General features: G+C 35.0%; 1 gene segment (V, D, J or C); it reads right to left on the bottom strand.

Moving 5' to 3' along the window:
• Positions 1 to 2,767: 2,767 nt before the first annotated feature.
• Positions 2,768 to 13,858, bottom strand: part of LOC113591553 — a 91,123-nt gene continuing 80,032 nt past the window's right edge. The window contains 7 exon segments of the C gene segment in view: positions 2,768 to 3,230; positions 3,352 to 3,494; positions 4,525 to 4,833; positions 4,966 to 5,274; positions 5,714 to 5,941; positions 6,756 to 7,061; positions 9,204 to 9,247. Of these exon segments, the coding sequence occupies positions 3,219 to 3,230; positions 3,352 to 3,494; positions 4,525 to 4,833; positions 4,966 to 5,274; positions 5,714 to 5,941; positions 6,756 to 7,061; positions 9,204 to 9,247 (1,351 nt within the window).

Consider the following 13,858-nt stretch of genomic DNA (forward strand, 5'->3'; position numbering starts at 1 on the left):
TACAAATCATTTTGTTAAAAGACAAACAGAACAATATATAATAACCAGTCAATGGGTTTTAACAATATTGGTAAATTATCTAACTATTGCCTAAATTATCTAATTTTATCCTGTTTTTTGTGTGTTTGTTTTGAATGGGGATAGGTTTCCTTTGAATTTCAAAAACTACAATAAAAATACCTGTTAATGTAAACTATGTTAACATTTTAAGTGTTTAGTGGTATCCAATTTTAGAAATGGGCTAATCTTTTTATATATTGCATACATATATTATGTGCATAGTCACACAAGTTAACATAGTTATTGTACAATGTGTTTATTTGTCTATAGTACTATAGTTCTGTGAGCTGTATAAATGTAACCAAGCAATTCAAATGTGAATTTATACTCAAGATTAATTTTCATTCATGGCAATTTGTACTGGAATGCATGAATACCTATTAGGGGTTAGAATAGGAATGCTACACTATGTTAGAACTAGTATGTTGATGGGGTACAAAGTTACAATAGTTAAAATATACAAAAATATACAACTTAGTTACAATATATAAAAGGTCAGTTTTAATGTAAAAATAAAATGGGATGTGTGGCTTGTCACTGTAAAAGGTATGGATATCTCCCTCTGCCATCTGTATCCTGTTGTGTATTTGAATATTCTGTCTCAAGGGATCTTCTTATGTATTTGAATATAGTTTCACAAGGGATCTGATGCTCCATTTCTTGGTGCACCTGTTGGGTTCTAACGAATAGTTGAAACACTATCAATGTGAAAATATAATTTCATTCTCTCTTTTACTTTCAGTGGTTTTTTTTTTTTTTTTTTTTTTTTTTTTTTGGTATTTTAGTTTCTGCTCTTACCGGTCTAAAAACTGACCTGCCCACAGCAAACTCTTCAAAGACATTTAAAGCTGGGGACAGGACTGGGGGCAAATGCAACTTGAGATTCAATGTTGTGACATGCATATAAGCATATTTCATAAGCATTATTAAAGTCCTTGTTGAAGCACTTCTGCCAGTGCTACCATTCCAACACAAATGCACAATTAAGATACAATATTTATGGGGGCTAAATCTAAATAAAACCCCAATAATAAATGTATAATGAAGTTTAGAAATGTAATATCTTAAATCACATTTAGTTAAGTTCATACCCATTACAAATGGCTGAAATACATCTTGAAGCAAATAAAGATTTAAAAAGTTTATTGTGAGATAATGTTTTGCCACTTTTGCAGTTGAAAAATCAGCACTCTTATTCTCTCAGAATAGCATGTTTAACACTCTTACACAGTATGTCTCATAACAACCTTTAAGGTAACATAAAAGCAACACAGCCTGTCATGATCAGTCTGTGAGAATGTGCCATTTTATCAGTGTAACACTGATTCCCCAGAGGTGCATACTTATTTCTAGCTCTGTCAGTTGATCAGAATTTAGCATGTGAAAGCATTTTGCTCTTCAGGCTGACTCTTTCACATCCTGAGTGTTCTCACAACTTCCTAGAAAGAACATTTAGTCCTGCACCGGCTTTTATGTAGCCTGTGGGTTATAGAAGTCTCGGGGCTTCATAATTGATTTTTAAATTCTGCAAATTAACTGGGTGGAAAAGATCAAGGATTATTCACATGGAAATTTCAATACAGAAGGCCATAAAATCATCAAGAAAAGTTACACTTAGAGGCTAAATATTTTCTTCAAAAGAAAAGAAATGATCTGCCCCTGTCTATATTCAAATGAATAATGTGATTAATTATTTACTGATTACCAGTGTTGACTAGATTGTTTAAACCTGTATTGATGAAAAACATAGTTGCTTCAGCACACTGAATTATCTACAGGAACCCATCTTTTTGTGTTTAATTTTGACCCACAAGGCAAAGTACCACTTGTACCAAAAGGCTGTTCTTGTGCTACAGGTTGGAGCTTAAAGAATAAAGACTAAACTTGAACAGAACAGTTTTTGAATGTGCTATTCGTAAAATAAATAAATGAATATGTACAACCTTAACTTCTTCACAACAAGCATTACACAGTGTCTAACACCTTATGAAAAAGAAATATATTCATACTTGTTGCTTAATGGTCCATACACATTTTGTACATGTCTCAATAGCTGCTTTTATGGCTGATATAGGCAGCTGGCTGGGTAGGCCACGCATTCTAGGTAACATTAATTATCCAAAAATTATCCACCTTACTGATCAAGAATAAATATGCTGCCTTAAAATATGGACAAATTTATAGTTGTGACTGTGGCAACACAGAAGGAACGAGAAATGAGTCAAGTTCTGTATTTTCTATAACAAGTTCAGGCTTGAGTGTAAAAGGAAAATGCTAAATAGCAAGCAGTAAAACTCAGGTTGTCGATCAGGCAAAGGGTAACAGGCACTGAAGCATGCTCACAGCAGCAGTATAGTACCTGTGGCCTTTAAGTAGTGAGGAGAACAAAAGAGGGCACATTGAACAATAAGTAGGTGATTGGGACCATGGCAGGTATATGTGTGTGTGTGTGTGTGTGTGTGTGTGTGTGTGTGTGTGTGTGTGTGTGTATGGCTATGTCCCTCATGCTGTGTGGCACACCGTGACAGTAGTAGACAGCATAAGATATCTAAGAACTGAGACAACCTTATGTTTGATGATATAAAATGCATTTTCAGACACCTCATTAGGTATCAGGACAGCCAAAAAGATACGTCTATGTTTATAATTAAAGACTGAATGAGTCTGTAACAAACAACAGGCAGGATGCACATTTAGAGCACTTTTATTCAGGTGGATCTGCAACTCAGCTTGGAGCACATGGAGATAAAACATAAACAGGCAAATAAATGGACAGATTCAGAGTAAAAGCTTAATAATTACCGACATGACCAAAAGAGATTAGTAGAAAAATAGGAAAAAAAACCTACCCTGGAATAATAACAAAATACAGATCTGAAATTCACAACTTCCAAAAAGTAATAACAAAAAAGGGAGTATTTATTCACAGGTTAAATAAATCCATAATGAGGTTTGGTGTATGGGTGGATTGGGTGTTTGGAGGTGGGGATTTTATGAGGGTCTATAATCCATAAAAGCAAACACATACACACCCAAATCCAAACATCTTCACACTGCATAAAAGAATATTAAAGAAAAGTTATAAAGTTATATTTTTCGAAAAATCCACAAGATAACTGAAGTTACATTAACGTGATTTCCAGGCATGTTCAAATCACTCATGATTTCATCTGAAAAAACATGAATAATAAAAGAATTAACACACATGCATGGACACACACATGAAGATCACACAAGATCAAAAAGATAGGACTGTAAGAGTGACATGAGAAGGTTTATCAACATGTTTACCTTGGAGAGGCTGAGAACAGTGCTGTAGATTAGAGAGAATATGAAGAGGAAGATGAAAGATGAAGCAGTGGACCACAAACTACTGAACTCATCTTCATCCAAAGCTTCCTCATCATAGCAGAATACTATCTGTTGTGAGTGATCTGGAACAACACAACACAAGAAGCCAGAAGCAGTTGATCATTTTGCAGTCATGTGCACATACCCACACCCCCCCCCACACTTTTACTTATGCTTATGAATAACAAGCATGAGGGAAAATGTAAATGGTAAATTAAAGCAAATAAACAAAACTAAAACAGTGATTAACAGGAATGATTAAGCATTAGACTCATGTTTTATATACTACACCATTTTTAAGCATATGTTTTGAAATGTATTATGACTTATGATTACTGGGTAAGGAGGAATGATTCCAGATAAACACTGGATTAGTGAGTAGGCATTTCCGCATATGAGTGTAGGACATGACATGTAATTGATTTATTTATTCATATCTGAATATCAAGGATAAATATCTTCTGCAATATCAGTATCAATGATGATTTGTCTGTATACAAGCAATGGACTGTGATAAAAATGGTAGCTTTCCGAAACCTCTTTGCATGTATGATAACAGCAAACAATTTATGAAATGTATAATAATCTTTGAAATAAAAGCTTTACTTTGTGTTGTCAAATGCAATTATATTCTTTTTTTTTATTATTTTTAAGACATGCAAAAGCAAAAAATTAAAAAATAGAAAAAACTCATATAGCTGACATTTATCCCAAGCTGGTCAGCAACAGAGTTCATTAACTAAAACTGGAACATGTATCTGAAATGACTTAATTTGACACACAAAAGGTAAACACAAGTAGATTATGAACAATAACAAGAAAGCATAAGAGCAGAACGAGGCCAGTACAACATGCAGAGGTGAAGACAAAGTATCAGGGCAGGTCTAATATGAATTAGTTTGTTTTGAATGATCATTTCAGTATTACAATAATGTGTATATGAACAGTAACAGTTTAAGATCGAGTGATATTAAATTTAGACCATGGCCCATGCAACAACATGCTGTACACAAAAAGCACAAAACAAATGAGCCCAGAGATACACAGCACAGAATGTGTCATGACAAAAAGCATCTCAATGCACCACAGGACATACAGGACAAACGTATTTACTCTTGGATGTTGCCACCAAAAGTGGTATATTGGGAGTTTTCATTCCACCATATTTGACTGCACAGGTGAACGTAGATGATACATTTTCATACTCCTGTTTTGTCACAGTTAAAATGTTGAAGACAGACTTGGAATTGTTCTTTTTGAAGATTGGAGATGTGATGTTGCCTTCAATATATTCGTTTTGGTTGTTTGTTGTCCAGATGGCATACACATCCATACTAGGAGAACTGTTGATTTCACAGACCAGTGAGACATGATGAGGGTTTATTTCCTCAGGTTTATAAATGAGAATAGTGGGTTTTTGTCCTAAAAGAGAGAGATATATACAAAATATTTAAAGAAGTATAGATTTAAAGCAAATACACAAAGATAACACTTTCAGTTTTAACCAACGAATGTTATCACCTCATTAAAACATTTTGAGTGTTAAAGACTTACCTATTTTGTTAATGCTAATGTCATCAGAGATATGTTTTTGTTTCCACGTGGCAGAGCACTTAAATGTATTACCAGAAAACCAGTATGTCTCATTAAAGGTCAAGGTGCTAATCTTTGTGTATTGTTCTCCTGTATTTTGAACCTCAGCCTCTGTCACCTGTGTTTCTGGAATGTTTTCACGTGTCCATGATACTTTAGCTTCTTTCACGTCTTGCTTATTCTTCCCAGTAATAACACACTCCATTACTCCTCTGTTGTTTACGAACAGCTCTTTCACTACAAGGCCTTTGATTTTCACAGATAAATCAACTGCATGAAGAAAATCACAAATTGTCATTTATTAAGGGAATATGGTGCAAATCAGGTCGATGTTTTTATTAACCCTTTGTGGTCTACCCTGTCAACACCTTGAAATCGCACATTGTAATTCTATATTCAAATCAAACATATAATATGAAGAGACTTACATGTTCATTCCAACAACAATAAACAACTTTCTTGTTGTATTAAATTTGTTGTAAAAGAATAAATACAGTGTTTGTGTATGTTAATGGGGCAGAGGGGATTTACATTATGTTAATGTATGTTTACACTGTATTACTGATAAACTACACTTAAACTAAACTACATTACATTGTAATGTTTGTTATATGTTGGCCATGATTTGAACCAGATAAACTTCATGACACTACTTTACCTGTAAATCTTTGTTTTTTTTCGAAAGTTTGGCCGTTATGTTTAACTTTACAGGTGTATTCCACGTTACTTTTCCATTTGCTCTCAGTGACTTCAAGAATGCTGGCAGCTGTGTACAAGCCTTCTTTACTCCGGTTTTCTTGCAGGTTCATGCCATTCACATCTGTCCCATCCTCTTTCCACTTAACGGTGAAGTCCTTTGGGGAGAAGTCCTCAAGTACACACATAATGGATTTGCCCTCAGAAACTTTCACCAGACTGATGGTTGGTTGCTGAATGACTGGAAATTAAACACATATATCTTTGCAGTGGAAAAAGTATTGCTGATTGGAAAACAAATATATTGCAAATATATATTTCTCTATATATTGCATGTTTCCAAGGTTAAAAGGTGCTCTGATCAGATTGATTACATATTACAAGTATGATCTATAATCAATCTTGTCTGTCTCCCATTATATATTGACATCACAACTTGCTGTTCCTATGCTACATACTGCATACTGCATATTATAGTGCATACTGCCTACATTACAGTGTATGCTGCCTACATTACAGGGAAGCAAGCAAGAAACCATAAGGAATAGAGAACAAAATACAGTGCCTAACCTTATTCTAAATTAGGAGAGAAAGAACCCAAAATGTAAATAAACTTGGAAAGCCAATTACATTATTAAATATTATAATCTGATTCTATACCCTATTGTGATTTATGCATTAGACACTTTTGTGACAAGAAGTGCTGGTCAAGCATTTGAAATGGTCAAACAGAAGGTCTGAGTGTACTTAAAATACATATATAGACATTTTGAAAAAGACATTGTCAAAACCAAGACCTTTTTGAGAAAATCACTCTATGCATCACTGTATTTTTTATTTATTGATAATAGTTAAATTATGTAATTTGAACATAAACAGGCCTAACCTGTATAATTATCAGCATTCATATGTATGACTGTTTAGATAGCTCCCTATGTAAATGATAATCCAACTAAAACCTTTTTGTAGACCTAGGCATATTAGGCCATTTGGAAGAACAATTTAAATTTTCATTGTGATCCAGTAAGATATATAAGAATTTTGCATTCACCTACCTGGTATTTTAATGGTTTCAGTTTTTGTTCCTGCCAGATGTTCAGCTGTGCACGTGAAGGACTTTTCAGTACTCCAGTGAGAAGCATTCACTTGTACATGGCTGACTGAGGTGTAGGAACCACTGGTCTGGAACACTGGATACTGGGTAAACTTAGTAAGTTCCTTTCCACGGGGGTCCGTCCATTTGAACTTCAGAGAAGCGGCAGGGGAGAAACCAGACGTTAAACAGCCGAGAGTAAGCAATCCATCCAAGCCAGAGCCACATTGTGACATAGCAAAGATTGACGCTGGTGGGCTTTGCACTCCTGCAAAAATGAATTGAGAAATTCAACTATAGTTCATAAACAGAATGAAGAGAAAAACCCTAATAAATGCCAATGTTATTTTATTTTTATATTTTATTTTTGTATGTCTGTTTTTATGTTAAATTGTATGCTAAAACTTTTGTTTTAACAAAAATTAAATAAAGTGGTCGAAACACTAAGAAAATGCCACCTACTAGCACTACTACTTAAAATAATAGGCAAACATTCGTTGGTGAACTTTTGCAGACTAGATAAATAATTCATATTTCTTTCCTTTCCTTCTTTGATCTATAATAATAATAATAATAATAATAATAATAATAATAATAATAATATTAAGAAGAAGAAGAAGAAGAAGAAGAAAAAGAAGGGCAATCATTTTATTAACATTAACGCCAACAACAATAATAATATTAATAATTGTTATATTATTAGCCTATTTATTATTATTATTATTATTATTATTATTATTATTATTATTATTATTATTATTATTATTATTATTATTATTATTAGCTATAACATTAGAATTAGATGTTAACCCAACTCTGGATAGAAATAAATATAAAGGGAAGTTTACTATTCCTAAATTGCACAGGAATCTTTATATATAATGCAGCTAATGCAGATATTATATACGTATGCATTAATACATTATTAACAAACATTAACACAAACAAAGCAAAACTGAAGCTATTAAGTTTTTAAAAAATCTCTCATCATTATATATGGAACCAAAATAATTTAACTGACAAAACGTTATACATTACAAATTTTGTCAGAATATATAGGACCATATTAGAGCATTGAACCTTTTTCTAGAAAATTTTGCAAGAACATTTTGGAAGATTACATTTTGCAAAACCGGTAATCTGGGCTGCAACTTACCGCTTGTAACGGTGACAACTGTGCCGCGACCCCAGTAGTCAAAAGCCCAGTTACACAGTGTTCAAGCTAACTTCACATCGCGGCAATATATAGAAAGCATTGCTCTAATATTCACATTCACGTTGTATGGTTGCTATAGCCTATCGCATTATTCTCTCTTTTACATTAAGCTCTGGGTCACAAGTAATATGAACTGAACCTATAATTTAATTAAAACCTGAGAGAGGCCTGAGGAGTTTTTTCTTTTTTCTTTTCCACACACGTAATTAATGATGGACTAATTTTATAATCGCAATGACAGCTGCTATGACCAGCAGTCTGAGAATAAAGTGGCAAAATGTTTACTTTGCGAATTAATTTTACTTAACATAATGAAAAGGTTTTTTATCTTACCAGATGACACAGTGACCATCGTTCCCTTCCCCCAGTAGTCGAATTCATTGTCACAGTGACATAATTGTTTTCTCAGGCCGTGCAAAAAGACAACTTCTGATCGCGATCGGATAACGTTAAAATATCCCACATAAATATACCACATTTAACTTAATTTAATTTCAGTGTTGAGGACTGGAATTTGTCTAGACGAACCATACTGAAGAACGAGCCTTACCCGTTGAAACGGTTACCAACGTGCCTTTTCCCCAGTAGTCAAAAGCATCGTAATCACAGTGATATTTTTTACGTATCAATGTAACAGAAACTTTAAGTGGTAATCAAGCCATTTTTAAAGTTAGACGACCTATACATTAATGCTGACAAAAATTTGTTCTTTTATAAAACAGATAAGTATTTTGAGCGAATAAAATAGCGGGACGTACTAAAATGTTCTTTTAATCAAAAGCTAACCTTTCATTTAATATGCCTAAGATTTCTTGGGTAATCCTAACTTACTTTAGATGTAACCTACTTTTGTTACAGAAAATCACGTCATTGGACATTTTTGTTTTATTTTAAAGTTTATAAAATACCACATTAGATTTGACTAAAGTTACGGTTTCCGAACATCAACTTTGGACCTTGGTGATTTATGTAAGTTTAATTATTTTATTTCTTACCTGATGTCACAGTGACCGTCGTTCCTTTCCCCCAGTAATCAAATCCATCGTCACAGTAAAACAAACACAATCCCACCCGTACAATATGCCGTGGTGATATAACTACTTCTAAAGATTATTTCTAAAGGCAAATAACTAATTTCTGCTAAATTATTTGATGGCTACACACCACGCATATGTCTAGTAAACTGTATCCTACCTGAGGTCACGGTCACCGAAGTTCCTTTTCCCCAGTAGTCGAAGAAGTCACTGTGAATAACTGTACCTAATTAGCTGTACAAAAATTCCGCCCATTGCTTTCTCCCTCTGTAGTTTATTTGCCTTAATCCACGCATCTTGAAGATTTCATGTTAGAGTAAATCTGTTCATTTTTCTTGATGAAATAACGTTTTGATCCACATATGTTTATCGTAGTTAGCCCCTTACAACAGAGAAATGGCAGATTGCTTTACATGAGATTACAGTCACCAGGGTTCCTTACCCCTAGTAGTCAAAGTAGCTATCTCGATGGTTTATGAGTTTAGAGGAACAGATGAAAAACTATTACAAAACAACGAACGTATTTTAAGAACCTGACATTTAAAACTGGCTTTCGTTGAGTGGACCCGTGAACAAAATGAAGCGAACTAAAAAAAATATCAACTCTTGGTAGAGAAATTCTACTGATAAAATATTTTCTGAATTAATGCAAAAAAAGGACAAAAAGCTGTATCAGTATTGAACTTACTCTTATTTCTGTCATTACTTTTAATATCAATACACTGTGATCTTATTCTAAATATGTTTTTGTTTCATTTTATTTTATTTATTTTGTTTGGTTAATATAATTGTCCCGCTAGCAGACCGGAACATCCCCCGTTCCCCTGGCAACCTAAGCACGTCCTTGTTTTCCTGTTCTGTTCTGTTTCCATGGTTCCCTGACTCCTGCCCGTTAGCTCCAGCTGTTCCTCGTTTGTCCTTCGTTAACCTAGTGTTTCTATTTAAACCTTACTCCCTTTATCTCTTCTCGTTCTGTTACACTTAGTCGCTGCGCTCCAGGCTAAGTTATCCTCTCCTTTTTCGTGTTCGCTAGTTTTATTCTGTTTTCATTCCTCGTCCGGTGTCTTCCCGTAATTTAGCTTCCGTTTAGGTTTCTCTTCCCATGTTCATTTACGCAAGTGTTACCTGTGTTTTTGTCTTGGTTATTGTTTGTCTATCTTAAGTAGCCCGGTTCAGTGTATTCCCTTTCATTATCAGTTTCCCTCCCCGCTTGTCCTAGTTTTACGCTTCATCGTTGTTCTTCCGTTAGTTAATCCTTAAATGTTTATATGTCCTTTGTTGCCTAGTTATCATCCTCACCCTGTTATCCTGTTAGTCTTATGTTTGTTCCTTCGTTCTATTCTGTATTATGTGTATTATGTAATTATTCTTTTATTCTATCCAATCAGTTTATTCTCATTATGGCTTCCTTGGTCATTGATTCAGCTCATTCTCACATCCGAGGCGTTGTCACTTCGTTTGTGTGTTCGCGCTCAACCTCCCCCTCGTTACAATAATGTGCATTTTTGCATTGTATTCACTATAAACAGATCTTTCAACAGGACACTTTCATTGACAAAATGGTAAAATACCTCACCTACTCCTGATTAAAACATGCGTGATGGCAATCACAGCAAAGCATGAAAATTACAGTAATAATAATATAAACAATCTAGCAACCAGGTGGGTACCACCTTGCAAGCACTGAAATATAACATGGTTTGAATTTAAACAATACTATGGAACAGAACTGTAAGGGGCAACATATAGATGCTGTTTGAAAAGCATTACATAAATGAATGTCACAGCACACCCATACACATTTTACGTTTTGTAACGGTGAGCGGTAAGGAGGCGGACGCATGTACTTAGAAGAACAAGATTTATTAGGGACGTAGTCGTCAGAGTAGTCCAGGGCATTGAGTCAATAGGGAGATTATGAAGATACATTATAAATCAAAAACACAGGATGGCAAACAGGGGACACAGCCTATAACATAGGCTAAGAAACGGGAAGGCTACGATAAACATACGGACTAGGAGGCACGGAGTATAAACTTATGTGTATACAGATACGGGCTTGGAAAATCATTAAACATTCAATTAACAGGCAAGACATAGGGCACAAGACAGGGTTCAAATACATGAACTTAACAAGACTAGAAACGAGGAACAGGTGAAAGTAATGACGGAAAACCAAACGGTGGAGAAAACGAAGCTAAGGAATGGAACCAAAACACACAAGACAGGGAAACTATGGAACACAAGCTGGGAGGGACTAACCGTGACACGTTTTAACGTTACAGATAAACATCAGCTTTTATTTACGATGGCAATAATTATAAAATTTAATGATAGATTAAAACAGCATTTAATATAATTTAACAGTAGTTATAGTGTCGTCATTTTATCTGATTTGACAAGACAAAATAAAGTTTGTTCATGAACTTTGCCCTTCTGGTTGTTCATTGTTTTTCACACATCTTTCACACAGTGTGGTTTGTCTACACAATGACAACATACCTGGACAAACACCAATATACAAAAATTATACCTCAACAGTTGCATTTACCTCTACTGCTACACTCTATAAGATTTTTATGAAATGCATATGCCGTTGTAATTTGGGACACAGATTATAAAACATGATGCTCATTTTAATGTACTGTTAGTGTAGACTCTTAAATACTTTTAAGAGCTAACTTGTGCATTGGGTTGGTCAGGAATTGTCACTGGTCTATCTACATCTACAGCCCAGGGTTCAAACACTATTTCATATGCTATTCACATTTAATATAAGACTATAAGAATCACTGTAACGCGTGGTGGCCCGAGTGCCGCAGGGCGAGATGCAGGACGCACAGACTGGGACGTACATTTATTTACATAGAAACACAGAACGATAACGGCACTCACAAGAATTACACACAATAAACATGGATGGTAAACACGAATACGGTTAAATACGACAAAAGGAACATTACATCAATACATTACAGTCACAATAACCAACAATCCTGCACACTACGACGAGGGTTTAAATACATAGACAAAACAAGGTGCAGGAGTGTGCAGGTGTGGCCACCAACCACTATCCTCCCACTTCACGTGGCAGGCCAGCCCACGTGACTCGCGGGAGGCGAGCGTTCCGTGACAATCACACCATAATAGAACTTTCAATTTCAGTAAAAAATAAGAAGATGGACCTCTATCATTAGGTATTAAGCCAAATTGATCACATAATTCCCAAGATGGCTACTGGTGCAATCATTTTTGTATAATATGAATAAGACAGGAGAACAAACAAAACCTTGAGGAGTCCCTATACTTACTAGGCCTGGTTCTGACAACGTTTTATTGACCTTCAGTTACTGCAGATGCTTAAAAAAGAAATTCAATTTTATAACAATCTTATTAACTCTCATCTGCTGCAGCTTCTCAATTAGAATGTATGGTTGACCACAATAAAATGCAGAACTAAAATCAGCAAACAATAAGTGTAAGAGCCAGGGTCTTCCAAATGCATTAACAAAAAATGTGTAAGAAAACTAATCATCATGTCTATTTCTGCCTTGTCATAAATGGGTAAGAATCTAATATTAATTTTACCTCTGTCTTAAGCATTGATACAACATTCTTTCTAAACACTTATTCTTTCTAAACTGGCCTATATTGTTGTTTACTATGGGACATTATTAGATTGTTATTGGTAAAATAGTAGATGTTTTCCATAATTTAGGTAAGGTATGTAAATCCAATGACCATGCTTGTGCGAATTGCTGTGTCTTTAAAGGAAGTACAGAGTTTCCATCAGACCATTTTGCTTTCCTTGCAAAAATATACATAAAAATGACTGGATGAACTACTATATTGTTCTGCAAGCAACTCAATAACACAATTACAGTCTCTATGAGGGGGAAGCATGGTGGCATATTGTTTACTGAAGACCTTGAGAAGAGAATGGTATACTAATGGGATATCTATGGCTGTCGAGGTGTCAGGACTTTCAATGTTTGTGTGAGGCACAGGAGAGACTAAGGAAATGCTTAATGCAGTGAGGCGGCCAAGATGTGATATCTAACCTGGACCAGGAAAGGAATGGATTATGGCTCAGGGGAGACCCAGTATCACTAAATGTATGAATAAATCATAGGCATCACCACAGTAATGATACAAATCTGAGCAGGGCTCGCTGTCAATAAACCTCCAGACAAAGCATTGTGCAGAAGGGTGATTAGACAGATAAAAACAGGGACAGGCAGAATAAAAAAAAAGCTGTCCAAAATCATCAGGGCAAAAAGGAGGAAAAAGGTGCAGGCAAAAGAAAAAAATGCAAAAACAGTCAAACAGGTATCACAGGAAATACAAAAGATGCAAAACAGGAACATGGCTTGGAGACTTGGCAAGAGCACACATAACTTCAGACTGGGGAGGTTTGTAAACATTGCTTTTATAGAGTTCGGGCTGATGAACAGGTGTGTAGTTGCAGGGTTCCAGTGATCAGTAGATTGGGGGGTGACAGATTCACAAAGCAAACAGAGACATTTATTGGATGGATGTCTACTCTACCACATGTGCACAGACACAGGAGATTATATAGATTGCAAAGATACTGTTCCTTGCTTATCAGCATTCCAGGCAAGCAAATCGTAACACAAAGCATGTACAATTGTTTTTATTAAACATAAAAATAACAGCTTTTACTGTTTTACTAAAGTATTTACACATTATATTAATATGATATGGGATGTGTACTCTATTGCTATATAACATACAAAGATCCCTCAAGATCATTTTGTCTCTAGGGATTGCACACACCATTTCTTAGTACAGCTG

This window comes from Electrophorus electricus, chromosome 1, assembly GCF_013358815.1.
Source record: "Electrophorus electricus isolate fEleEle1 chromosome 1, fEleEle1.pri, whole genome shotgun sequence".
NCBI lineage: Eukaryota > Metazoa > Chordata > Actinopteri > Gymnotiformes > Gymnotidae > Electrophorus > Electrophorus electricus.